This window comes from Phaenicophaeus curvirostris, chromosome 5 (genome assembly GCF_032191515.1).
Source record: "Phaenicophaeus curvirostris isolate KB17595 chromosome 5, BPBGC_Pcur_1.0, whole genome shotgun sequence".
Taxonomy (NCBI): domain Eukaryota; kingdom Metazoa; phylum Chordata; class Aves; order Cuculiformes; family Cuculidae; genus Phaenicophaeus; species Phaenicophaeus curvirostris.
In genome coordinates this window covers 61634097-61659360 of record NC_091396.1, presented here as the reverse complement: position 1 = coordinate 61659360, position 25264 = coordinate 61634097, and the positions used below count along the sequence as shown (strand labels likewise).

General features: G+C 37.6%; 1 protein-coding gene across 1 annotated transcript in view; it reads left to right on the top strand.

Annotated features, from left to right (window-relative positions):
- Window positions 1-25264, top strand: part of TDRD9 (tudor domain containing 9) — a 54557-nt gene that overhangs the window by 4536 nt on the left and 24757 nt on the right. The window contains exons 4-18 of the mRNA XM_069857034.1: window positions 1245-1367; window positions 3684-3764; window positions 6788-6946; window positions 11828-11931; window positions 13452-13492; window positions 14012-14066; window positions 14200-14284; window positions 14982-15039; window positions 15605-15709; window positions 16869-16966; window positions 18291-18422; window positions 18945-19107; window positions 19191-19254; window positions 20135-20198; window positions 24425-24469. Coding sequence (XP_069713135.1) covers window positions 1245-1367; window positions 3684-3764; window positions 6788-6946; window positions 11828-11931; window positions 13452-13492; window positions 14012-14066; window positions 14200-14284; window positions 14982-15039; window positions 15605-15709; window positions 16869-16966; window positions 18291-18422; window positions 18945-19107; window positions 19191-19254; window positions 20135-20198; window positions 24425-24469 — 1377 coding nt within the window. The remainder of the gene's footprint in view (window positions 1-1244; window positions 1368-3683; window positions 3765-6787; window positions 6947-11827; window positions 11932-13451; window positions 13493-14011; window positions 14067-14199; window positions 14285-14981; window positions 15040-15604; window positions 15710-16868; window positions 16967-18290; window positions 18423-18944; window positions 19108-19190; window positions 19255-20134; window positions 20199-24424; window positions 24470-25264) is intronic.

The window sequence follows — 25264 nt, the reverse complement described above, 5'->3', positions numbered from 1 at the left end:
CCTGCAGGAGATTTTCCTCAACTGAGCAGTAGCTCAAAAGACCGTCAAAGAATTCATCAGTTCTGTGACTCCAAAATTCTGTGCTGCCAGATTACTCATCTCTTGTTTCTTGCTAGGAAAAATGCGTAGGTTCTGATGGTTCTTATTTCAACTAATAAATTTAATTGTGAGCTGAGATACGATATTATGAAGTTGATGGTTAAAAATGGCAATTACTTTTGCACCAACTTACTAGTTTCTCCTCTTAAATCTATCTCCCCTTTTGGTGTTGTCAAACTCCACTTATAAACTTGATGGCAGTTTTGTGTTTTCACACTGGCACTGGTACTCTAATCAACTCTTTGTCAGTAATTACAATAAACTGCTGTCATCACTGTTTCACTGGTAGTTTGACAGCTCTCTCCAGTCTGGCTTCCTCAGGTCCTAAGGCCAGAGGGTTCATGCTGGTGCTGGCAGTGGGAGGATGTTTATGGAGAGTTATCTGCTTCTGGAGTACTTGGCTGGGAGGAACGAATGCATAGCGGTTTCTTCCTCCACTCCATTCTTTTTCTTGTATCTATCTTTCTTTCTTTCACTTAGGGTCATATATAAATATATTTGCTAACATGCATTCTGGACATTAGGAAAAAATTTTTCACAGAAAGGGTCATTGGGCACTGGAACAGGCTGCCCAGGGAGGTGGTTGAGTCACCATCCCTGGAGGTGTTTAAGGCACGGGTGGACGAGGTGCTAAGGGGCATGGTTTAGTGTTTGATAGGAATGGTTGGACTTGATGATCTGGTGGATCTCTTCCATCCTGGTTATTCTATGATTCTATGATTCATTTACCTCTTTTTCTTCTTACGTCTGCAGCTCTGGGTTGTGTCCGAATGCACTGCGTATAATGCTGTTTATGTATGTTAGATATGTTCTCTTCGTTATGCATCAAACCAATTTTGTCCAGTTTGAGGTCTGAGATGTTTTTGTTTTGAACTGACCATTACAGAGTAGTTTGTGGCATAGAGTCTACAGTGCTGAGCTTCTTCCTCATCTGTTAGCCCTTGTCTGCTATCCTGTGTCTACGTTTCCATTTCTTTGTTAACAGAGGCAACTTACTCTGGGCTTTGAAAACTCATTTGTACAGAGTCTTTTAGAAGTTTGAATGAGTAATTCTTATGCATTTACTTTATTTAATTTTGGAGTTCTTTCAGGTGTGTAATTCCTGTAAATACATTCAGTGTCTGTTCATGTCGTTGTTGTGTTAGGTGTGTTTGGAGGATGTTTCCTCAAGAGAGACAAGGTTGCTGTATATGACAGCTCGTGTTTTTCTTGAAAGAACAATTCAAGCCAAAAGCCTAGCTGAATTCACGCATGTTGTGATTGATGAGGTAAGTTGGAGGAAATAAATTTAAATTACATATTAAGCACTCCTTCTTTTGTGTCCCTTAGCATGCTAGAGAGAAAAATGCAGATACCCGTGTGTAAAGATGCTTTGTATAAGTTGTCGCTGCTAACACTTCTTTAAAAAGGCTTGTCTCTCTGTTCCTTTGAGCACTGAGGTTTAGAACTGAGGATGTGGGGAAGATGTTTGGGAGTCATTAGCTTTTGATATGAATGCTTTAAAATGTTTACTGAAATCTGCTGTAATTTGTGGCTAGGCCTGTGAGGAGGAGGTGACTAGTGTTTGTTCTTTTAGCTGTTACTGTCCTCAGAAAGAGGCTTTGCTCTTCATGGTTGTCTTGAAAAATAAAATAGCCCTCTGAAAATTCTGACTTCTGGCTAGATTTACAGTCTGCTTATGTGGATTTATTATTACTGTCACCGCACTGAAAAGCTAAAGTAAATCTACTTTAAAGATTTTTTGTTCTGTAATTTGTATTTTTTATGTGATTTTATGCTTGTTTTTGGAGGTAAAAAGTATTTGACTGTTAAATCTTGGCAGATATGAAATTGTGCTTTCACAAACCTTGAATATAAATCACATTTTAAGGTGATATTTTAAATCCTGTGATGTAATGGCACGGAGGAGGATTTTTTTTTAATGCTGGTTTTATTACTTATGCTGGTTTTATTTTCATTCCATTATAGTGTTATAGCCAAGAAACTTTCTTGGACATTTGAGGACAAGGGAGACTGTATACTAGTAGACTATTACATTAATAATGAAGGCTGTTGTGACTGCATTTGAGATGGGACATAGAAAAACTGGAAAAGATTAAGCAAATAGCTATAGTTTGATGTGAAGAAACTTCAGGACTTCATTCAAACAGACAAAAAGAACAATAATTAAAAAAACACCCCAAAACACAAACCAAAAAATCGAGATCCTAAAGAATTGTACCACTTCTCTTTCTGCAAAAGATTAGAGACCGCTCTGATCTTCTAATCAAGCAGGATTTTGCAAAACCATAACATTTTTAAGTCTAAAAGCTGTAAGAAGTAAAAGTTTAATAGAAGATGGTTACATAGAGAAGTGCTAGATTGTTCCTTTATTATGTGTGAAAATTAATGAGTAAAGTTTTGTGACCTCTGATGCAGGAGAACAGTTTTATGCACAAGTTCGAAAGGCCTTGTTTGTTGGGTTGATATGTTTTAACTGGTGATACCAGCTTGTACCTCTTGTTTCAACAGCTCTTGAGACTGTATGGTTGTTTTCTCTTTTTGTTTTTTTGCTTCCCCAGCTGAAATTCCTATCCCTCCTCTTTTACATATGGCACTTTCCCACTATATTTACCTCACAAATTGTGATCTTGACCCAGCGGTGACCATTTTTTGAAGATGCCCCAGCTTGTTGCAGTCAGGTTGGAAACCATTGTATGATTTTTAGCAACCAGATGCTTTCCAGTTAATTTTTAATTGCGAGTCTCAGCCTTGTTAGAGTACTGCAGTGTGAGGAACATACCTTAGCAAATCTAAATCTGAAAATCATGAATTCTCACAACAAGATCTTGCTGTCAGCCTGAAAACTGCCTTGGCTAAATCTTTTTTTAATTAGGCAATCTTGAATGTAAGTGTATCTTTGTATTATGTTAGAATATGCTAGTTTCCTTACAGCGGATGAACGTTGTTGATCTTTGAAGGTTAATCTCTGGAAAAAACCGCTGAGTTTAGTATATTTAATTGTCATAATTCAAAAAAGGGATATGATTGTCATTGGTAATGTAGAAGAATTATTTATTGAACTGCAAGGAACAAGCGGAAAAATCATGTGATAGGATATATAAAGAGCTGGGTGAAAAACAATGTGTTAGAAAGTGGTTATGCATTTTGATCATAACTAGAAGCCATTGGAACACAGGGAGTTGATTCAAGTTCCTTAACAGAAGACAAGCTGATTTAGTCCCTGCCTGGATCATTTGTGATCTTACCTGTACAGCTGACTTTCCCATCTTCAGGATCTCTTCACCTGCTATTGTCAACTCCAGTAGAACTAGTGGGTAGAGCTCACAATTGGTTTTCTAGTCATCATACGCTTTTCATGACATACGACTTTGACAAAGGGTGCTGTAGTCATTTGAAAAGCTATGTTGGGCTTTTAAATTGTGATCAATATACATAGTCTTAAAAGATGTGTTTTCTTCTATGGAAATGTATTGTTTCAAGCTACAAAAATAAAGCATGACATTGAGTAGAAAGGAAGGAAGAGATTGTCAAGAAGAAGAGCATGAATTAATGAAAATGAAATTGTGGGTAATGTTTTCCAGGTGCATGAGCGTACAAAAGAAATCGATTTGTTGCTCCTGATGATCCGGAAACTGTTGTGTACAAATTCGCAGTTTGTAAAGGTGGGTTCAGGATACATTCTGCTATTTTTTTTTTTCTTGCAAGAATAATTTTTTACATATTCTTGATTAACAAGGTCATGTTTTAAAGAGCTTAGCTTAAAATATATCATTTTTTACTAAAATATTTACTTTGCGGCTCTTCATAAGCAAGGAAGCTAAAGGGTATTGTTTTCCTGGATGCTATAATGTGTTCTGAGAGACTTTTTTTCCCTCATATTAAAATATATTAGTTTTTAATAAATTTTTTGTTTAGTAAATTTTTCTTAAGGCTAGACAATGCAAGATGGATATTTGACTAGAATTACATATTTGGTATTGAGGGCAGTGCTTATTCTTGTTTAAATATGGTAGCATTAACTCTTGGAATTACTGAGCCTTTTTTTTAAGATAGTTGGAAAAACAACAAAAGCCACAAGTGCTGTATTTTAATTTCTAGGCAGAACTGGTAGTAAAGCATTGATGAGCTTTTTTTCTCTGCATATTAAGTAGTTGAGCTTTATACTACAGCAGAGTTTGCAGATATTTAGCATAACATTGTCTTTGTGGCCTCACAGTAATGAACTCTTGAATTGCAGGAAATTAAATACAGGTGATAGTTGGGCTAACGAGGTTTATTTCTGTGCAGCTGTTGGGGACTGCATAAATTTGAGTCTGCATATATCCCCTATGTGCTTCAGTTAATTGTTCAGTTAATGGCAACTGTTTTCGTTCAAAACAGATGAAAGATGAATCTGCATTGGCCATTTTGGTTGCTGTTGAAAGGGAATGTTTTCTTCTGTACAATCCACTGCATAGATTCAAACTCAAAGCAACTTTGGTCTTTATATTTTCCAAGCATGTGCTCACTTACTGGAAGTACCCTTCCAGTTTTCATATCTTTTACTTTTCATCCCTTTCCTGCCTGATAAGAAAATGCACTTGCCTTTGTATTTAAAGACATGGTAATGTGAAGCTATTCAGCCTTTCTTAGCACTTGGCTGTGCCTGTTGAGAATACCAAAGAAATCAATGATACTCAGTTTGTGAAAAGTTTGCCCTTGATGCTGATTAGCTTGTTGTTGTCAATGGCAGAAATCCTTACAGGTCTTATATTTTCTGTTGGAAAAAGAGTTTTGTTTTGTAGGTTCCTGAATTTTTTTTTTCTTTGATTTTGATTAAATCTATCAAAATTATCATTGGCAATCTTTTATCTCCTTTATTTCCTTCTCTGCAGTTGTTTCTTCAGAACACAGTTTCGTATTGTACAAATCTGAGACAGTCTTAAATTTATGGGGGTGTATGTATGTCCCTTTGAATTTTTTTACGGTGGGGAGATAGAAACTCTTGATCTCAATTGTTGAGTTTTAGCAGAGCTGAACAGGTAATTACATTTTAATTTATACGCTAAGCCCACTGCCACCTCCTTTATCCCTTTCGTCCCCTTTTGAAAAATTAAAAAGGGAGGGAGTGTAGATCACGTGGCAAATAAATTTAGAAAATGCAAGAATCTCTTCTCAGCTCCCTTGGATTCACAAAGCAAAGAGGTACAAGGAGGCCTGTGTTTAAGGGAAAAGAAATGGATTTATGATTCAAGATGATATGAGATGATACATATGAGGCATTCCTCTCCTAACCTGGCCTTTGCAGACCACACAAGTAGCAGGTCGTTCAACGTTGCGTCAGCTAACAGGATGGGAACAGAGGCTTTGACATGCAGAGGGCAAGATCTGTCTGTTGTGGTCTTCCTACCAACTATGCTGAGTTTTCTGGCAGATGGCAGGTGCAGATTATTGCTTTTCTCCCACGCCCTATTTGAACACAATATTTGCAGAATTACATCCTTTCAGATTTCTCTTCATTTCAGGATGATGATAAATGACTTCGTGATTTAGTCTGTCCTCTGCACATAGTCCTTTTGCCCTCACAAATGCTTTGGAGCTAAGCACAGTGGTACAGTGCCCACTTCATTATCTTGTTGTTTGTTGCTTTCATAATGGGGATGCTGCTGTATTTTATTTGGGCTTTTTGGAGAGGGGGTCTTGATGTCTTTATTTCATTCTATTTTTGAATTCATTCACTGTGTCAGGAAATTAAAATAGGACTGGCTATGTCCCAGTACACAAGTACTGCTTAGAGTGGCTCAGGAGACTCTGGATAAAGAAGCAGAACAATACAGAGTTCATTATAACTTCTTGACTCTGTGTTTTTTCAGATTGAAGCTGTCTAGTTTGTTCCAGTTGGCTGTCCTGAGCATTGGGAGCACATACCAAATAGGTGTTAGAGAGTAGATAGCTATAGCCATGAATGCACCTCGTTCTTCTCCCTTCCAGTGTCCTGCACATATTGTGCTTAAGTGGGAAGAAAAAGACAGTGTTGTAAATTCTGAATGCCATAGTAACCGAAAGAAAAGGCTTCACCAGGTAGCAAATGTGATTTCTGTTTTTCCAGTCAGGTGAATGCTAAGCTTGAGTCTTGGCAGAGTCAGTAAACAGAATCAGGAGCTTAAGTGTGATCCCCGAGAGTTTTAAGTTGTGTTGATTATTTGAAACTTAGAAAAAACTACTTTGACATATTTCCAAATCATTATAGTAACATTTTTGAGCTGGGTTGTAATTACAGCTACCACTCTTCTTAGGAGCAAGGCCATCATTTGCTGGAGTTAAAGGCATTGATATCTAGTAGTTTAGCAAAACAGGAGCTGAACATACTTTGCATACGCATTTTTCCTTTTGAAGACTATGTAGAGATTGTAATCTTGAGGAAGAGTATTGCATGTTTGCAGGTTGAACTTGTATCACAGGAAAATGTTTTTCGTTTTGTCTGCCCTAGGCATCTGGCCTGATCTGTTCACTTACAGGTGCTTACCTTTCTCCATGTGCTACCTAGGGAACCTTAACCATTTAGCTTTGACTTAAACACGCTTAGGATACGTACCTCTGGTAGCCAAAATTAGACCGTTTTCATGTTAAGGATAAGTGGAGATTGCAGTGCAGCATGGGATTTTGTGTTGAAAGTAATGTTTTGTTTACTGTGCAATTTTTTAAGGTGATATTGATGTCTGCTTCCATCAACTGTGAAGAATTTGCTGATTACTTCGCACTTTCAGTTCCTAATGGTCTGAAACCAGCCTGTGTGTTTAAGGTGGAAGGTAGAGCTCATGCAATTGAAGACTATTATCTTGATGATTTGAAGATTCATTTCAAGGTATTGTAAATATAATGTTATTTCTCTAGGCAAAATGAACAGGTTAAAGCAAATGCACTCATGCTTTAGTAGTAATGACCACTCTAAAAATAACTGGGCTGTGGGAGTAATTATCGGTCAATTTTGGTAATCCAGAACAGTGTTGTGGTGTTAATGCAATGGAGAGAACAGGGGATACGCTTAAAAAGTAGCAGTGTGTGAACATAGTGTTATTCTTTAGTTTTCATCCCTGAATTCTGCAGAAATTAAATTAGAGAAATGGAATGAACACATGGTTCGTGGGAGACACAGAAGGAAATAATAGGTGATGTTGTACACAGTGCAGGCATTGGTTATGCATGAACACAGGCAAGCTGGAATAAAAGGCTGTCAACTATTGAAGCTCTAATGCAGAAAAAAACCCCAAACTAAATGCATATGGCAGTTGGCTTGTCAGTTTTCACACATTAGTCTGACAGATAATATGGAAGAGATTATGTAATTCGTGATTTTTGTAAAAGACTTTGATGATGGATGACAACAAAAAGATAACCAGGAAGATGAGTAAGAAGTCTGCTTCAGTCAAGCTGTGTTTTTCATGGCTGAGCTTTGAGCTGAATGTCAGCTGCCGCACCTTTTGCCTCAGAGATCACGAACAAAAGGAAGTGCTTGCTGTGCTTACGCCTTTTATATTTTTTTCACTGTGTACATGAGCATTTCACTTCGATTTCTTTAAAGTTTTCATCTCTTTCTCTGTTGTATTTTTCTAGCTGTAAGCCATTCAGTTGTTTAGTATAAGAGTATGATTGTCCAAGAAGTTATTTGTACCTTAGGGCAACAACAGAAGCGCATAAGTGCTCTTTTCTTTTTTTTTTTTTCCCTTAATGTGGGAGAATAAGTACCAGAAAGTGAATTGGAAAGCACTGATGTTTGTTCTCGTGCCTTGTTTCTTACGGTCATATGTGGAGATATTCTCTGACTAGTAGTTTATTTAAAATAGTTAAAAACATGGGAGGTCCAAGAAGATTTATATAACATCCTAATAAAAATGAAAGGAGAGTGTGGGCGCTAAGACAGTTACTGAATTAATGCTGCTATATGGAATCAGGGCTACATCTTTCGTCACACTAAAATCAGTTAGCTGCCTGAGGTACAGGCTTCAGGCTTTAGTTTTTAATATTTTATTTTGCCTATAAAAGACTGTAAAATTCATGAAAAAGAACACACAAGTTAAAAGATGACAGTCTTTGCTTTTTAGATAAACAGATATTTTTTTTCTAAGTTGCCTTTAGATTTTAAAATGGGTAGCTATGAAATCAGATATCTTAAATCAGAACTCATTTCCCTGGATTGGAATCAGTTTATTCCTTTAACTGTCTTGTTTGCTGTGAGACCTTTGTGCCTTTTCAGGAAACCTAAAGTAGTTGAATGTTACTGTAGAAATGTAGAGTTCTTTTACACATCCTACAGAGTTCTTGGCTTGAATATGTCACTCATTTCTGTATGCGATAATGTTTTAACCCTATGCTTGAAAATGAAAATTTTCTTTGAGCGGTTCTGACTGGATAATTTGGGAATCGCTGATGTCAGTTGTGATTTGGAAGATCAATAGAAATGCCAGTCATTTTTTTTTTCTCCTATGTGCCTCTTTGCAGCAAACCCTTTGCTGTGTGACTAGATAGACATCTAGTTGAATCAAAGATAAATCTTGCCACTTGAATCACTTCATTTGTAGGAAGGAATAAAAATTGAGGGAAGGGAGAAACGCTCTTCAGTGTAGCCCTGGATCACCCTTGCCCAGACACTGGATCATTTGTAGGTGCTACTGATGAATTGTTGAATGTAGATTTATAAGAAGTAGTTGGTTTTTTTCGTTTGTGGGTTTTTTTGGCTTAATAGCCTTTGTAAACACATTGTTCTTCAATAATTAGTCAATTCTGGGACCCAGTTTTAAAAATGTAGACAACCAGAGGTCTGGATGTTAGTCTCTGGCAGATCTGTGAAGTCTACCATGTCTCTACCTCTTACCCAAGGCAAAAAAGCATGTCCCATTTTTGAATTGTAAAGGAAAAACTCCTTCATACTCTAGAACTGAAGTTGGAGTCCAGAGGAAAGGTAGTGAACTGCTGTCAAAAGCTATTCCAGTTGCGTTTTATTATTTCAGTCAGCTCTGACTGGGCCTTTGGACTTGGTGTTTGTCATATTGTTACCTTTTATTAGGAGTGATGCGGCAGCCTTGTCATGTTAAAGAATACTGAAGGTACAATTGATAACAAAATTGAAAGGACAAATCGGACAGTTACTTAAGACGGTATAATCTAAACTCATAAATCTTACTTTGAGGCAGCCTAGAAAAAACAAATTCCTTAGCTTATAACATGTGTTGGAAAAAAAATATGCCTTACCAAAACTGCTGGGTTGTTGGCTATGTTTTCTCATGGTCTAATCAACCTTCTTTGGGAAGGCTTTACTATAGGGGGTGTAAAATTCAATTAAGTAGTTCTGGAGCTGAAAGAGTTTTACGCTTAAATCTTCCTGGATGGTTGAGTCATGGGGATTAGAGAAATGGAAAGAGTATTGCCAGGTTCTTCTAGATGGCTCTTTTTGATCCTCCAGTTCGTTGTCTACCAGAACAAAGTAGGATCATTTTCTCAGGCTTTTCAGAAAGCAGTCTTTCTGCAGAAACTAGGGGTTGGTAAGCTGAGGACTTGATTGCAATAGCAAAAGCTGATCTAAATCATCGTTGACAAATTGGTGTTAGCAGTGGTGCTTTTGTGATTCTACCATGGGCTGCTTCAGAAAGGGAACTGGCAGAAAAATAACTATAACTTTATTTTAATAGCTAATTCAGTGAAACATTTCCACTAGGTCAAATGTGTACAGTGGCAGGCAAAGGTTTTTGGATCAGGTTAAAACAGTCTTGGCATTGAACCACGAACTTGATGTGGATATGCAGTCCCAGTGCTATAGCTGGGAAAGGAGCAAGCTTCTGCTTTGTACTGCTTCCAAGAACACCTTGGGAGACTGTGGCATCACTGAGGATTTTTTTTTTAGCTTAAAACCCCACTGTTTTTCCTTCCTGCTTTCTTATTTGCTTTTGGATAGGTTTATAAGTAGCAGTAATACCTCTTTCTGGCTTTCATTTCACTTTGATAAGGTAAGTCTTCGCTGGTCTGCTTTTACAAGATAGTATCTTTGTTCTTCTTGTCATTAAGGTAGTCATAATTAGCATCTGTTCAAGTTTCAGCTGATCCCCTTAAAGCCTGGTCAGAATTGCAGATGTACTGTTAGTAGAGCTTTCACACCATCACATACTGAGTACCTGTTGGCTTCAAGAGTTTTTACTTCAAGGGCTGACAAGTATGCTGACTGAAAACTTTGACGAGACCTTGAAGCTAGAGGAAGTTTTGTACAGTGTCACTAATGCATCACACTTCGAGAGTAACGCTTCCCGATTCATCTTAAGGTCATGTTTGACTTTCATTCAGCAGCATTGCATTGGAATATAGCTATTTTCTTTAGACCAAAGTAACTGGTCTATGTATTTGGGGCTTTTTTTGTGTGTCATATCAGACAATTGAAGGACACATTAGGTGAATTGTAGTTTTACCAGTACCCGTGCAATACATTCAAACTTTTGCTTATATGATTAGTGACTTGGAATAAATGTGTAATCCTAGTTTTGTGCTTGTTGAAAATCAAAGCCCTGTAAAATTTGGATAACTGGTAACAAACTTTTGCTTCATTTATGGGAAAACCTGGAATATCTTAGGTTTGTGTGTAGAAACCTTTAAGTACTCTTGGCCATTCAGCTTCCTTTTTCAATTTGTTTCCAGGAGAGGCTTTTTCCTTATCTTTTTATCATTGTTAGATCTCCCTGGCTACAGTTGCGTCTTATCTTTTATTAGTATTTATCTTCATGTATTTACCAGTTCCTGCTGGCTGCTGTGTTTTTGTTCCCATGCAGTCCAGTTCTTAAAAAGTGTTATGCTTAAAGCAAAAATGCTCTCTTTTCGCTGTCACTTCAGTTACAGTGCTTTAAGAAAGAGAAGTCTAAGCCTAAATAAAGATGTACTTGAATGCTGAAATACTACTGTTGTATGTCAAACAGCAGATGAAGGCAGCCAATAGGCTAGGAGAAATACCTGGCTGAGCATGAATGTGAAAGTTGATGTTTGTTAGCTGGTGAGAAAACAGGTGATTTCTTAAAGCATACACATGCAACCTGTGGAGGAAGAATGTAGGGTATTGCTAGTTCATTGAGCATTTTCATTTTAGAACTGAAACATTATTATCTTTGTTCTCAAGACTTAATGATTTGCTCTTAAATAGTAAAGCTTAGAGCTTGTGACAGAATGCTTGAAAATGGTATAGGCACGACTGATCTTGTTCATACTGTGTGTGACAGAACCATAGTTCTTCGATAGAATGTGACCTAAACCACGAGATCCGTTAAATGAAAGAGGTATGTTATTTATTTGGCAATCAGGTAAAGACATGCATTACAGACCTGTGAGAAGGCCAGTGCCTGCCTTGTACAGATTCTCCTCCTCCTTATGGTGCTATTCCTATGGATTGTGCTTAGTCCTACATGCTAAGCCCTTCTTGGAGGGGGGAGGACTATGTCCCCGAAGTGTTAGGGGATGGAGTGTAGGCTAGCACTTATCTTTAGGGTAAATACCACGTGTATTTGTTTAGTACAATACTAGAATGGTAGGGTGCTTGAAGAAAAACAACTGTTTGGAAGGTAAGGAGTGTTACAGATTAAGTTGCTTGTTTGTGCAGCTTCTGTGATGTGTTGGTTTTAATGAAAAAGCACTTGACCAGTTGACATACATACATGATCTACAGTCTTTTAGCCTCTTAGGGCACACTGTAACACAACGTTTCTTCTTCATGCAGATTCCTTCTCAAAGAATTCAGGAACCAGGTATAGAAAGGGAAATGTATAAAGTAGCAGTGTCTTTGATTCGATCATTTGATGAGCAGGAGATGAAGGGCAATAGGTAAGATACGTTTCAAGATCTGGAATCGGTGGTTCTTTAGGGAAATGTGACACTAATTGAGGAACAGCAGCAGCCCGTGCATTACAGTTACTAGTGGTAATTCAATTTTCTATACATTTCTACTTTTATTTTACAAATTCATGTAATTTCTACTCAGGTTAGTCATACTAGGACTGCTTGTAGGTCTTGCTGAATGCCCCGTGTTCTTGAAATGCACTTCATGCCCTGGAGTTGTGACCATTTGAGCCAGCTGTGTCATGGAAACCATTTTGTTTGCTGCAGACCAGAACTGAACATTGTTCATATGTTTATATGAAGAATAAAACTAGAAAACTGTCAAGTCACAAAGAAAGAATTCGAACCAGGCATTAATTTTCGCTGGCTGTTTAACCAGTGCCTTACTCTCTGTTGAAATAAGTAAATATTAATTTGCCTTACTGTTTTGTAAACTGATCTTTAGTATCTGAAAATGTACTGAAGTTGCTTCTGCATCTTTAGTCTAACACTGGCCCTGTATTTACTTTAGGAATGGGGTTTGTTTCCATGTATACTAATGACGTATAAATGTCTGCTGAAGAAATAATTTTGTTCTGTAAGCTTTTTCATTTTCAAAGTTAGTGTTATGTAAATGTTGAAATTTTAAGAAAGCATTAGTTAAGTGCACCTGAGCAGTGGTCAAGTAAACCACTCAAGTATAAGTGTTGACAGAGGTACATAAATACAATAAATTTGGCACTACCATTTTCACAATACATAGTGACTTCTAAGCTTTTGTTGTGGTGATTTGGTTTGAGCTTTTCAGTTAAGCTGTTCTACTGTAGTTTAGAATAGCCAAATTAAACTACCTTTTACTAAGTTACCTTGTGTAAGTAAACATGTCTTTTCAAACACTAAAAGGGCTGTTACAAGCATCCATTATAATTAAGCTTCCACTGAAAATTGTACTTCCTATTTGTTATATAGTTTGATAGTAGAAACTTTTAATATCCATTGAAGAATTTTGTATCATGAATTCACTAACAAAAATGTTATGTTAAGGTGATTTTTAGCTTCTTGTAGCAGATAAACTTAAAGGGAGGCATCTTTAACATCATGGCCTGCAGTTCTTGATAACGGTTAGTTTTCTTATCTGCTAGGCTTTTGTTAAAGGTATCTAGTGCTGGTTTTAAAATACAGGAGTATTATATATACTTGAATAAATTTGCATGGAATTCTGCAGTAGTATAGTCCTATTCCATTTTAAGATCTTTGGTAACCTAATTTTGATTAATTTCATTGGTAAATAAGTGTTTCTGGTTTGACCTACTTTTTGAAGACAAAGCTAAACCTCAGTCATTACCAGTTTTCATACCCTGTGTCTTTCAGAAAGCATAGTTGTATGTGGCGTTTTGAGTATAACTTTTTCAGGAAGTTTAAGTAATAAAATTTACAAAAAAATGTGCATTTCTACTTGTTCTTTCAAAATAAAGCATCTTGTAGTGATAAAAGTGTATTCTTACTAGGGAGAAAACACACTTCAGTGCTGCACCTGAGTGTGGAAGTGTGCTAGTATTTTTACCAGGTGAGCATGTGTCTTTATTTTCTTTTTTCTTATTTGTCGTTTAACAAACTTTGTTCCGGTGCTTCTTCTAAGGACTTATTAGATGCTTGTTGGTCTGTTTGGGTGTTTGTCTTGCATACCTGTTTAAATATGACAATAATTAGAAGAACATCGATTAAAAAACTAAGACAGTATATTTTGGAAATGAAGTTACAGTAATAAAATTAATTCTACAGTAGACCCACAGAAATTCAATTGTTCATCTTTTGAAGTTAGTTATTAAATACTGTATAAAGTTCCTAGCGTTTTTCTAGAGAGTTTTCTTGTCTGCATACAGTCTGTAGTTTTTCCCTTGGATTTAATTTAGATTCCTGTAGTAAAAATTAAAATTCACTTTATCTTTATTATTTGATGAAAGGGAACTGTTACAATAATAAAAGCCAGTAAAGAGTTTAAGTAGACGTGAGAATGGGATTTAGAATTGTTGCTGATTACAAAAAAAACCCCTGAATTCCAGACTCTTGATGACTTTTTCCTTAGGTTTGGGTGAAATAAGATCCATGCTCTCATATCTTTCAAGTATGCGTGACAAAAGGTAAGTTAGACTAACTTGTTTCAGTTGAATTGAACTTGAATGTGAACCCTTCAGCTCTGAGTTACAACACAGAGGGGTAATTCATTTTTATATTCTTGCAGCACTAAATATTTCACTAATATATTTTCTTTAGGTGGCAAGTGTGCCTGCTTCACTCAAGTATGGTATCAGCGGAACAAAACAACGTACTTTCATCTACATTTCCTGGCTACAGAAAAGTAAATATTATTGAATGATTACTTTTTCATTAAGCATGTGAAACCTTTTGCTAGAGTAGTAATAACAAATAACGATGTATATTAATTAATTAATTAATATTAGCTGTGCCAACACAACCATTGTGTGAGGGCAGAGCAAGTGGATTTGTTTTTCACAAGATGTAAACTGGTTGCCTTTATTACCAGGCTGTTGCTTTAACTTATGTTTAGATCTCAAGAGAAGAGCAATAACAGGAGGTTACCCTTAAATTATTGTGTGGCACTGTTTTTACTGTCCAGAATAGTTTGTGCATGTTGATTCTTGCAGGTGCATGTCAGTAGTACGCTGCTGGTGGCACTGCATACCAAAGTAATCCCCCAGGATGGGAGTCTCTTGCCTGCTCTATACCCCTCGTTTTGGCTAGTGTCTTGCTTTTCTTCATTACCACTAATAGTGTGATGTTTTGTTATGACAAAGGTGTAAGGAAATATTTTCCTTTTTCGTCTGTATTGCCAAATAATATACTACTTCATTATGTTTTTCTGATCCTAGGAGAAGAAAACACAAGGTGTCTTGTGTTGCATTGCTGCAGAGCAAAAATACTAGGTTGTCATTACTTTATATTTTTTCATAGCGAGTTGTTTTTCCACGTTGAAAGATTGATGTGCATAAATTGCCTTTCATGCATATGTTGCTAATTTTTTGTTCCAAACTTAGGTTATTCTATGTACAGACATAGCTGAGAGCTCGATAACAGTTCCTGATGTTAAGTATGGTAAGTAATGTGTTTTCCTTGCCTGTTCTAGCCTAAATCTCCATTATGTCACGTCTACAAAGCATTGCTGTTGGATTTGAATTTCAACAGTTGTTGAACTCTCTCTCACAACAGGGAAGAGTTTTAAATCTGAATATATGAAAAAATAGTAGAGCTACTGAGTTGAGTGTTGATTTTAATCTTTACTGGGGGGAGGGAGGGAATAATTTTAAATGCAGAAACAAGCAGAATCAGACATCAAGTCACAAGTACCTTAAGCTTGCTCTTCACGTTCTGACTATATTTTGAAATAATTGCATCAGATTAATCAAATACTGATATTATTGCCTTTTAATGGTTGTCATCTGCACTAACTTTTTATTATATTTATATTAAAACATTTGCAGCTGTTAGTATTCAGAAATATCCTGGGTCTTGTGGTTTAGAAACCTAGTGTTCTCTTTATCAGTTTTCAAATAATCGAAAATTTACTGATGATGCAAAATTGAGCAGGTTTTTTTCTGCTGCCATGCATAAATTGCATAAACAGTTTCATATTAATACTAGTTTTTTCCCTTAATTGCAGTGATAGACTTCTGCTTAACTAAAACTTGGATTTGTGATGAGGAAACTAATTACCAAAGCTTGAGGCTTTGTTGGGCATCTAAAAACAACTGTAAACAAAGACGAGGTAAGATGACAATAGGTAGTGGAAAGGAATTTTAGAAGCTAACCTTCCCTGAGACTTCCATGTCACTTTTAGTTTTATTTAAAAGCACAAATTGTTTTTGCCATGAATACTTTGTTCAAAAGCACAGTTCCATAATTCATGGTATTAAAATGTGATAAAACAACTATGCCTGAATGTTTTGTTTTGTTCAAGTGTACTTTCAGAGCAATATTTTGTATTTTTTTGAAAAATACTAAAATTCATGGATGATAAAATTTATGGGATACTTTGTTGTTTAATAGTAGTTTTTATCGTGGGCCATTTTTAAAGAGGACATAGGTGCTGCTAGGTCTTTGTTTTACTCCTGCAACTCACAAGTAGTTAATAGACTTTCCTGTCTGTCTGTCATGCTTAAATCAATTGAAATATCTCTAGTGTACACCAGTGTTTGTAGTATAAGGTTAAATCAACTTTCATAGCTCTTCTAGTAAATTGATGCTCTTAACTATCAATACCTTCAAGTTTCAAATACAGTACTAAATAAACAGTGACACCTTCAGATATAAATAGATATAAACATAGATTTAAACATAAATATTGTGAAGACTACACAACTACAGCTTTATTTTCACTGGTCTGGGTCAGTGTAGCTTATGACATCTATCCAGTATATGACCAGTATCTTGTATATCAGACTTGAAATTTGTTATGCGCATGACTTAAAAGCATGGCCTAATTCTGCAGTGGAGTGTCCCACTGAGTGGAGTAACCTTTAGTGAAGTGAGTGGTGTTTGGACTTGTGAAGATAGTCTTCCTGAATCTGTTTTCTGTAAGTAATAGTTATAGATGTTCTGCTGTTAAGTTCTTTGTGTAGAATATCTTTGCCAGCGATAGAATAACATAGGAGATCAGAGTGTGCTCACTCTATAAAGTAATAAAAATACAAAGCTTATTTACTCTGCGTTTAGAATGTTCATTTTCAGAGCATGCTAAAACTTGCATTGATACATTTATATTAAATTCAGATTTGACAGCACTTGCCTTTTTCTGGTTTTGAGGAAGTGTATTTTAGCACAGGATTCATCATTTTTTTTCAACTGAGAAAGATGGATGCTGATTTGAGGGTAGTTACGTGTTTGGTGGCAGTTGACAAATTGGTGATTTATTCTTTTATGTAAAGGTCGTGCTGGACGTGTTTCCAAAGGATATTGTTACAGGCTTGTGCACAAGGACTTCTGGACACAGTTTATTCCAGAAACATTAGTGCCTGAGATAGCGGTAAGAATTTTGGGGAACATCTAGTTGATTTTTTTGGGGTTTCTTATGTACGTCATCACAGCAGTGTGGGAGTGACAAGTACTTAAGTATGTGGAAGATAAATTGGGACTAAGATAAAGCATGAAGCTGGTACCGAGCATATCAGCATAAACATGATAAAAAGAACGGGTGCTCTGAAGAAGAATCTTGAGTGTGTGAGAAAGCCAGGCTAGAAAAACCTGCCTGGGAATGAGAGTGTGAGTGTGAAATAGACAAAACAAAATATCCTGTTTTTGTTCTTAGTTTGGGAACCAAAGAGCTGTAAAGTCATCTTGAAAGCGAGAAGTCTTAATTTGACTTCTGTATGCTGTGCTGATTAAGAGAATATAGTTAGACATTGCAAGGTCTGCATCTCGTGCGTCTCTGAGCTGAGCGAGTAACAGCCCAGCTGAAGTGCATTTACACAAGTGCACACGGTGTGGGCAATAAAAAGGAGGAATTGGAAGCTATTGTAGGGCAAGGAGACTACGATGTAGTTGCCATCACGGAAACGTGGTGGGACGACTCGTATAGGGGGAGTGCTGCTATGGTGGGATATAAACTCATCAGGTGGGATAGGAAGGGTAGGAGAGGTTGCTGGAGAGGGCTGGAGAACAAGTCTTACGAGGAGCGGCTGAGGGAACTGGGGTTCTTTAGCCTTGAGAAGAGGAGGCTGAGGGGAGATCTTATTGCTCCCTACGACTACCTGAAAGGAGGTTGTGGAGAGGAGGGAGCTGGCCTCTTCTCCCAAGCGACAGAGGACAGGACAAGAGGGAATGGCCTTAATCTCCACCAGGGGAGTTTCAGGCTGGGTATTAGAAAAAAATTTTTCACAGAAAGGGCTATTGGGCACTGGCAGAGGCTGCCCATGGAGGTGGTTGAGTCACTGTCCCTGGAGGTGTTTAAAGGATGGGTGGATGAGGTGCTGAGGGGCATGGTTTAGTGGTTGATAGGAATAGTTTGACTTGATGATCCTGGAGGTCTTTTCCAACCTAGTGATTCCTTCATTGCCAAACATCAGAAACAACAAAACCAAGTTTTCCTTTACTTTTTGTGAAGACAGTGTACGATTTGAGTAGTTACTAATAAATATAACACTGAACAGAGACTCTTCCAAATAGTTTCCTTTGTAGAAGGAAATAAGATTTAACAGTCAAATGGATGCGGATTAGAAATAAACAGTCTTTTGTAAAGAAAATTATCCTTAGTTATACAAAATTAGTTTCAAGGTTTACTTATGTTTCATAGAAAACATTTCCTCACACTTCTCATGGGGTAAATGACAATATTATTGTTTTCCCTTTAGTGTTGTCTATTGGGAAGCACAATCTTAAAACTAAAAAGGTTTGGTATGGGTGAACCAAAAGCATTGCTGGCAACAGCTCTTTCTCCACCCAGCCTAGGCAACATTGAACGTAGCATACTTCATCTGAAAGAGGTAGGCATTTTTTTAATACTTTTAAAATCGAGGTAATAAAAATGTGCTGTAGAAATGTTTTTCTTGGTATTTAAGGTAGAAATAGCCTAACTGGAACCTGAAATAGGAAATGTGTCTCGAATCTCTTCTCAGCACAGTTTCTGCAGGTACTACATTAAAAGGGGATTATAATTTCATTGGAGGGTAGTTGTGCCATTCGTGGACTAGCATCTGTGGTTAGAACAGAAAGGAAGGTAAGATAGCTTGAACTCTTAAGTGATTTTTTTTTTTCCATTAATTGCGCTCTTACACTTTATGATGTGCAGGGGCCAGTGCGAAAATCCCCTTCTGACCTGTGCAAGGGTGTTGGTGATTTGCTTTTCAGTTATGAAGTTGATATGGGGTTTAACATTCATTGCATTAAACAGTTTTCTTACTAATTGTTGTTGCTTTGAGATGCTTTCTTCTTGTCTTGTTTTCTTACAAACTGGTTTTACATTCACTTTGTCTACTTTTATAAGTGAGCAAATTTTTTTTTTCTAGCTGGGAGCACTTGCAACTTGTGTGCAAACAGAAGAAAATCAATACGATGGCGAGGTGACTTTCTTAGGAAAGGTATTGGCTCATTTGCCACTGGACCTACATCTTGGAAAACTGATAGTGCTTGGTCATGTCTTCGGGTGCTTAGAAGAAAGTCTTATTATAGGTAACTGAAAGAAGAACATGGAAGAATGTTTCTGTAAAAACAAGTCATGTGCAGGTTTTAATTTTGATTTGTTTTTGTTTTAGCTGCAACTCTGTCTGTGAAGAATTTTTTTGCAGTACCTTTTGGACATCTTACTGACAGATACAGGTATTATTTTTGATGTTTTACAACTTCCAGACTACGTTTGGGGGCAGAGGACTAATTTGACTGCTAAGTATAATTTTTCATGTTCAATAGAAGGCACTGAGGAGGTCTAATAGCAACCTTACAGTACCTGAAGAGGGCCTACAAGAAAGCTGGGGAGGGACTGTTTACGAAGGCTTGTGGTGATAGGACTAGGGTCATTCGGTGTAAACTGGAGAGGGGCAGATGTAGTCTAGGCATAAGGAGGAATTTCTCAGTGATTGGAGTGATGAGGCACTGGCACAGGTTGTCCAGGGAAGCTGTGGCTGTCTCATCCGTGGAGGTGTTCAAGGTGAGGTTGGATGAGGCTTGGAGCAGCCTGATTCAGTGGGACATGTCCTTGCCCATGACAGGGGTATTGGAACTGAGTGGACTTCAAGGTCTCTTCCAACCCAAACTATTATATGATTCTATGTTGTGAGTCTAATTTTCTGTTGAAGTGCCACACAGTGCAAAAAGAAGCTTTACCAGGGCAGCTGAGATAATGAAATCTGCGTGAACTAATTAGTATCACAGAACTAACTCATCCTTTTCTAAGTACTATACCTGATTGTGAGTACAATACCTGTTTCTTAATCTTTGCCTTCCTGTTATGAACATGTGGTGGTATTTATTAAAATGTTTGGGGTTTTTTAAATAATAATAAAAAAAAATCATCCTTGCTCCCCTGCTTACACAGTTTACCTTCAGCAAGGAGAAGTGAATAAGAAAAAATAGTTATAATAAATGTATTGACCTTGTTTATTAAAGTCTTTGAAGTGTTAGTAGTGTAGCCTTCTGAGCTGTATAGTACATTCAGTATTTGAAAAAGAACTGTTGATTGTTTTTTTGTTTACAATTCCAGGAACAAACTGGTTTTTGCTGATAATAGTAAGAGTGACTGTATTGCAATTGTGAACGCATTTAAGGTAAGTCTTTTTTCCACCTTATGTTGCAGTGAACTCTGATAGACCAAGGCAGAGATCCTCACCTTTGTAGGATCAGAGCAACATTTTTCCCCTGAAAGTTGTTAAAAGCTTCACATTACTCCTAGCTGCTTAGTGATACTTTTTGTAAGTATAACGCTACTAGTTCTGATGAGTTGATTTTTAGCACTGTGAAGGAGCTGCACAAGTTTGCATCAAAGTTAGTTGGCCAGAAATGGGTAAAAATGTGTTACAAGGCTCAGTTTCTGGGTGTATTCCCTACTTCTTGGTCTCGTATGGCTTTTGAGGTATTTGTTCTACTAAGTAGATGGAAACAGCATGAAGAGTGGAGAAAGAGTGAGAACACACTGCTAGAAGTAGGAGCCGATTTTGAACAAGATAGGAACTGCACACTTGGGTTTTCTTGAGCTCCTGTGATCCTTTCAGTAAAGGACCTGTTTTACATTGGGGAAGCAGTCTTTCCAGTCGAAGAAAGTTAACCTGTGTCATTGCAGCTACTATAGAATTGTTGTCTCATTGCTTCCAATAGAACAAGTGGTGGCAAATTGGTAAGTAGAATGGTGTTTCTGGAACTGAAGGTGCCGAGCAAGTTTCTTACGTAGCATATCTGCTCTGTGTGCTGCTGAGGATCCCACTGCAGCTGTTGCAAATCTTGTTATGGGATTGAAATCTTCTGAACTGCAGTGTACTTACTTGGTGCTTCCTCTGTCTTAAGATTTTTGTCTGCATCTGTGCTGCTTCAATACTCCTTTCAAAATTGTCTTTGAGCCTTTTGAGAAGGAACAATAAAAGCCCTGTCATGAGCAGCAAGAAATTTGTATTTCCTGCTGACTTACATCTTCCAGTTTACAGATACCAAGAACATACAGCCTTCAGTGGTTTGGGAAAGTCTTTGATCATACTGTGTTCTGCAGAAGTGTCTTGTTTTTGTCTATATGACTATTATCTGGTTGTGTGTCCCTTTTCAGCTCTATAAGAACACCTTTACATTGCAACATTTTGTTGTTGCAAATGCTGATTGAGGCAAGTCACACTGGGCTTCTGTGGTGTGGACTTGCTTCATTCTGCTAGCTAACAAGTTATGTTACAGTTGGTAGCAGGTTGCCTCTTTTTCTCTGCATTGTTTGGACTACTAAATTCTAGTACAGAATGGGTTTGATTATCCTTTTGTGGCTTTGTATCTTCAACTTCGTAATATTTTATTCTCTCCAAGCATGATTTTTCTTAGGCTTGGCTGTTGGCTGGCTCAGTACCATGGACAGAGGTCGATCCCCACAGTTTGAAGTGGAGCCTGTAGGGCATGGAAAGACCAACTAAGAGTATCTCACTGTTCATGGTCTGACACTTTGTTATGGATTATCTAACACGTTCTGTAACCTCCTGGAGATTCTAAAATCTTCAGCTGCAGATATAATTTATTCCATTTTGTGTATGTTGGCCTTTTTTCACTTTGGTGGTGTCATGGTCCACTCATAAATGGCTGCGTGATGGTTCGCTTCATTTAGGATTTCAGAGTGCAAAAGAAAAAAGCAATAATTCACCAAGTCAAGGGAGTTAAATTTCACTCCGAACTGGAACTTTATGAATTGTGCCCGTAAAGCGACTTGCGATAGAAAAAGAGAGAACAAAGAAAGAGCTGGGGAGAAAAGGGAAGAGAAGGGGTTTATAGCTACCACCATGGGTCCAAAGACATCTGGCGTCTCTGGGGGTCCTAGTCCAGAAGGCGTTCCACTGCTTCTGTCTTCAATTGATGTGATCTCATGGTGGGGAAGATGTTCAGAATTCAGCTGCTCCAGAGCTCTCTCTTAAGCCAGTCAATACCCTTGGACCTACCTTTGCCTGTGAAGATGTGCCAGTCTCCACCTAACAGGCCACACATGCCAAGAGAGGAGTGTCTGCAGGTCTTCTTTCCTTGTGCATGTGCTCCTGGTGGCGGCAGTTGACCTGGGGTCTCCCGATGAAGGCCGGTAGTTGTCATCACCTTGAATTTTGGTTGAACTGTTCATCGCGCGTGCTCTGTTGGGGTCCTGTCATTAATTTTCCTGTGTTTTTCTCCTTGCTTCATGGATCTTTCACAATGGTAGGGAGCAGGGAGTCTTGAAGACAGGTGCAGAACTTTCCTGATGAGTAGGTAGGCACAAAATATTCCTTGCTAGTTTGTACTGACTTCAGTAATTTTCAAAATGTTCCTGCATCTTCAATTACAGTCACGTTCTGAGGTTCAGCACCTGGTGAGAAAATGTCGAGGCAGAGATCAATCATTTGACCGACCTTTACAGGTGGAAGCTGGCCAGACGTGGGCACAATAGGCCACACATGCCCACTAATCCTGAGACTCAAGCCTAAATTCCCTTTATCCTGTTGTTTGCTGTATTTCACTTGCGTCCTATTAATCTGAAGGTGATGTTTGTATAAACCAGTGTATTGTACAGTATATTTAGATGGATTTCTGTAAGTTATCTTATGTGTAAGTCATGTGAAAGCTTTGTTTTGAATACCTGAATGTCAGAAGAGGACAGGGAAGTAACTTGTTTTCAACCCCTCGCTGGTTCAGAATAGATTTCTTCAGGTTAGGCTTGAAGTTCAGTGAATCATTAGCATGTCTTTTTTAAACCTTTCCTTATGAAAAGTTTTCAGTGAATTAGAAAATGACAAAACCTTTGGTAGTAGAATGAAAATAATGCAGGGAAGTGAAGGCTGATCAGGCTGGTTTAAGTGCTATGATTTAAGAAAGAGTTTTTAAAAAAAACAAACTAATGTCAAATAAGTGGAGTTTGTTTTTCTGACATATTGTAAGCCTTGGGTATGGAAGTGGTGGGTATCAAGAGCATTATTTAAAATCAGTACATCAGGTAACCTCATTCAAGGTAGGAAATGCAGTCTGGTTCTTCAACTGTGTTAATAGTCTGGGCCCACACGAAGCTGGAAAATTGTACTATGAGATGTCTTGCTGTCAAACTAGAAGAAATGGTTTCTGTAAGCATCTGTCATAGATTCACTGCCTTGTAATGAAATAATTTTCATTGCTGTTCTGTCTATGTTAATTTCTCTTCCAGCCCTGTTTTCTGGGAGGCATCCACATACGAGCTGTATCTGAATCAATCAGTTTGCTCACTTTTGTGAGCAAAAAGCGAGGAGAAAAGGAAGGTTCTGAAATAACCTGCTTTATTACAGCATCAAATCAAAGCATCTGAGTTGTTGCACTTGAGTGTTTGCATGTGCTTTAATAGTCAGTCCATCTTCTCTCAGAAAACCAGGAGGATGGACCATTGTGTGCTGCCCTGTTACCAGGTGGCTATTGTAGGTCTCCCAAAACAAATCATGACTTACTCGTTTAAAGTCCTGGAACATAACATGCTCGATCTGCTTTTGGAATGCACTGAGATCCTGAATCTCTAAGCTGTGTCAAGAAATCTAGCGACTTCGATATGTTTGCAGTTTAGTTGCAGGACCTGATAGCAAGTTTGAGGTGCTACGTTCATCCAATAGACTGAAAAGGAGTTTAGGCACTGTAGAACCAGTATTGCCTAGCATAATATCTAAGATGACTTGAATGCAGAGTAGTTGTCTTCCTACAGCAATTTTTGTTCTTTAGTGTCTTGTGGTGCAACATTTATAACGACGCCGCACTTCAAGCCCTCCAGTGACGCATTCTTAGAATTCTATTTTGCAGCCATGCCACTTCGTGTGCTGACATCTGAGCAAAGGAGGAAACTGAGCTTTTGCCCCTCTCAACAAAATAGCGTAAGGCTGTTCATAAGAGTGAGAAATACTTACATCTGGTTAGGAAGGAACGAGGCAAGCATCATATTAAACTAGAATCATTAAACACTTAAGACTGGAAAGTTCTATAGTTGAGTCTCCTGCTCAGAGCAGGTTCAGCCATGAGATCAATCAATGTTATGCAAAGTTTTATAGACAAGATCCTGATGTAAGGTGGCCTTGCTATGTGGGATGTTGAAACAGTTGATCTGATGTGGTTGTGTTCAGCATAAATGACTCTGATTCAGATTTCCTTACACTCTTTCGTGCTTAAATATTTGTAGTCTGTGTTAGCCCACAGGCATTTCAGTGTTTTAAGGTTGGTGTTAAAAAATTATTTTTAGCACAGATATGGAAAAAACTTAATAGTTTTAAATGTCATATTAATAATTGTAAAAATTATTAATAAAGCACTACAATTTGTACCTGAATTACTTCTTTCTTAGGCATGGCGGGCCTGCAGACAAAACAAGAGGCAGATATACTCTGAGGTTAGTTAAACTTTCTTCTTTTCTGTTTGAGGTTAGTGATGTCATTGCTGCAGTATTTTATTTTCTTTGTAATGAATTTGTCCTAGTAATTCTGCTTTGTAATAGTTCCAGTTCTTATGTGTAAATATAAGCATAGGCTTTGAGTGAACCTGAGTCTTGAAATCCAGTGCTGAGCATTTGGCAATAGCCTACGTATAGTGCCTTTCACAAATGGATCAGCAGTGGCCAGAGGGTTTGAAATGCAAGCTGAAAAGCGAGATTGAGCTGTAGTTGAAAGAAATATTTTTAATACATGTAAAAGTCTGTCTTTATTTTTTTAAAAATAAACGCACAAATCTCCCCCACCTTCAAAAAAAAAAAACCAAAACCCTTAAAGATGGAAGATCTTTATGTGCATCTGTCACAAAAAGCAGTAGTATACACACAATAACTGTCTCAAGACTTTCTTTTATATGTATAAAATAAAACTTTTGTTATTTCTCTGCTTCTTTGAGCGCATAACATACTTTATGAATAGCAGTGCGTAACATACACAGGGTTACAGTGAGTAACTAAGATGACCAGAATCTGATTAGTTACGAATCCGGATAAAGGAGGGTTTTTTTGGAAGTGACGTTTCATCTTATATTCTGTAGTCGCAATACGGAGGAGTTTGACTTGTGGGTCTGTTTGAAACATTTATGCGACCCGCAGCTGCTCTGTCGGTAGCCAGAGTATAGTTTTAGTCAAATGTGTGATTGTCTTACATTTTCGTACACATCATGATGCTTGATTGATATGGATGTGCAGAAAGGT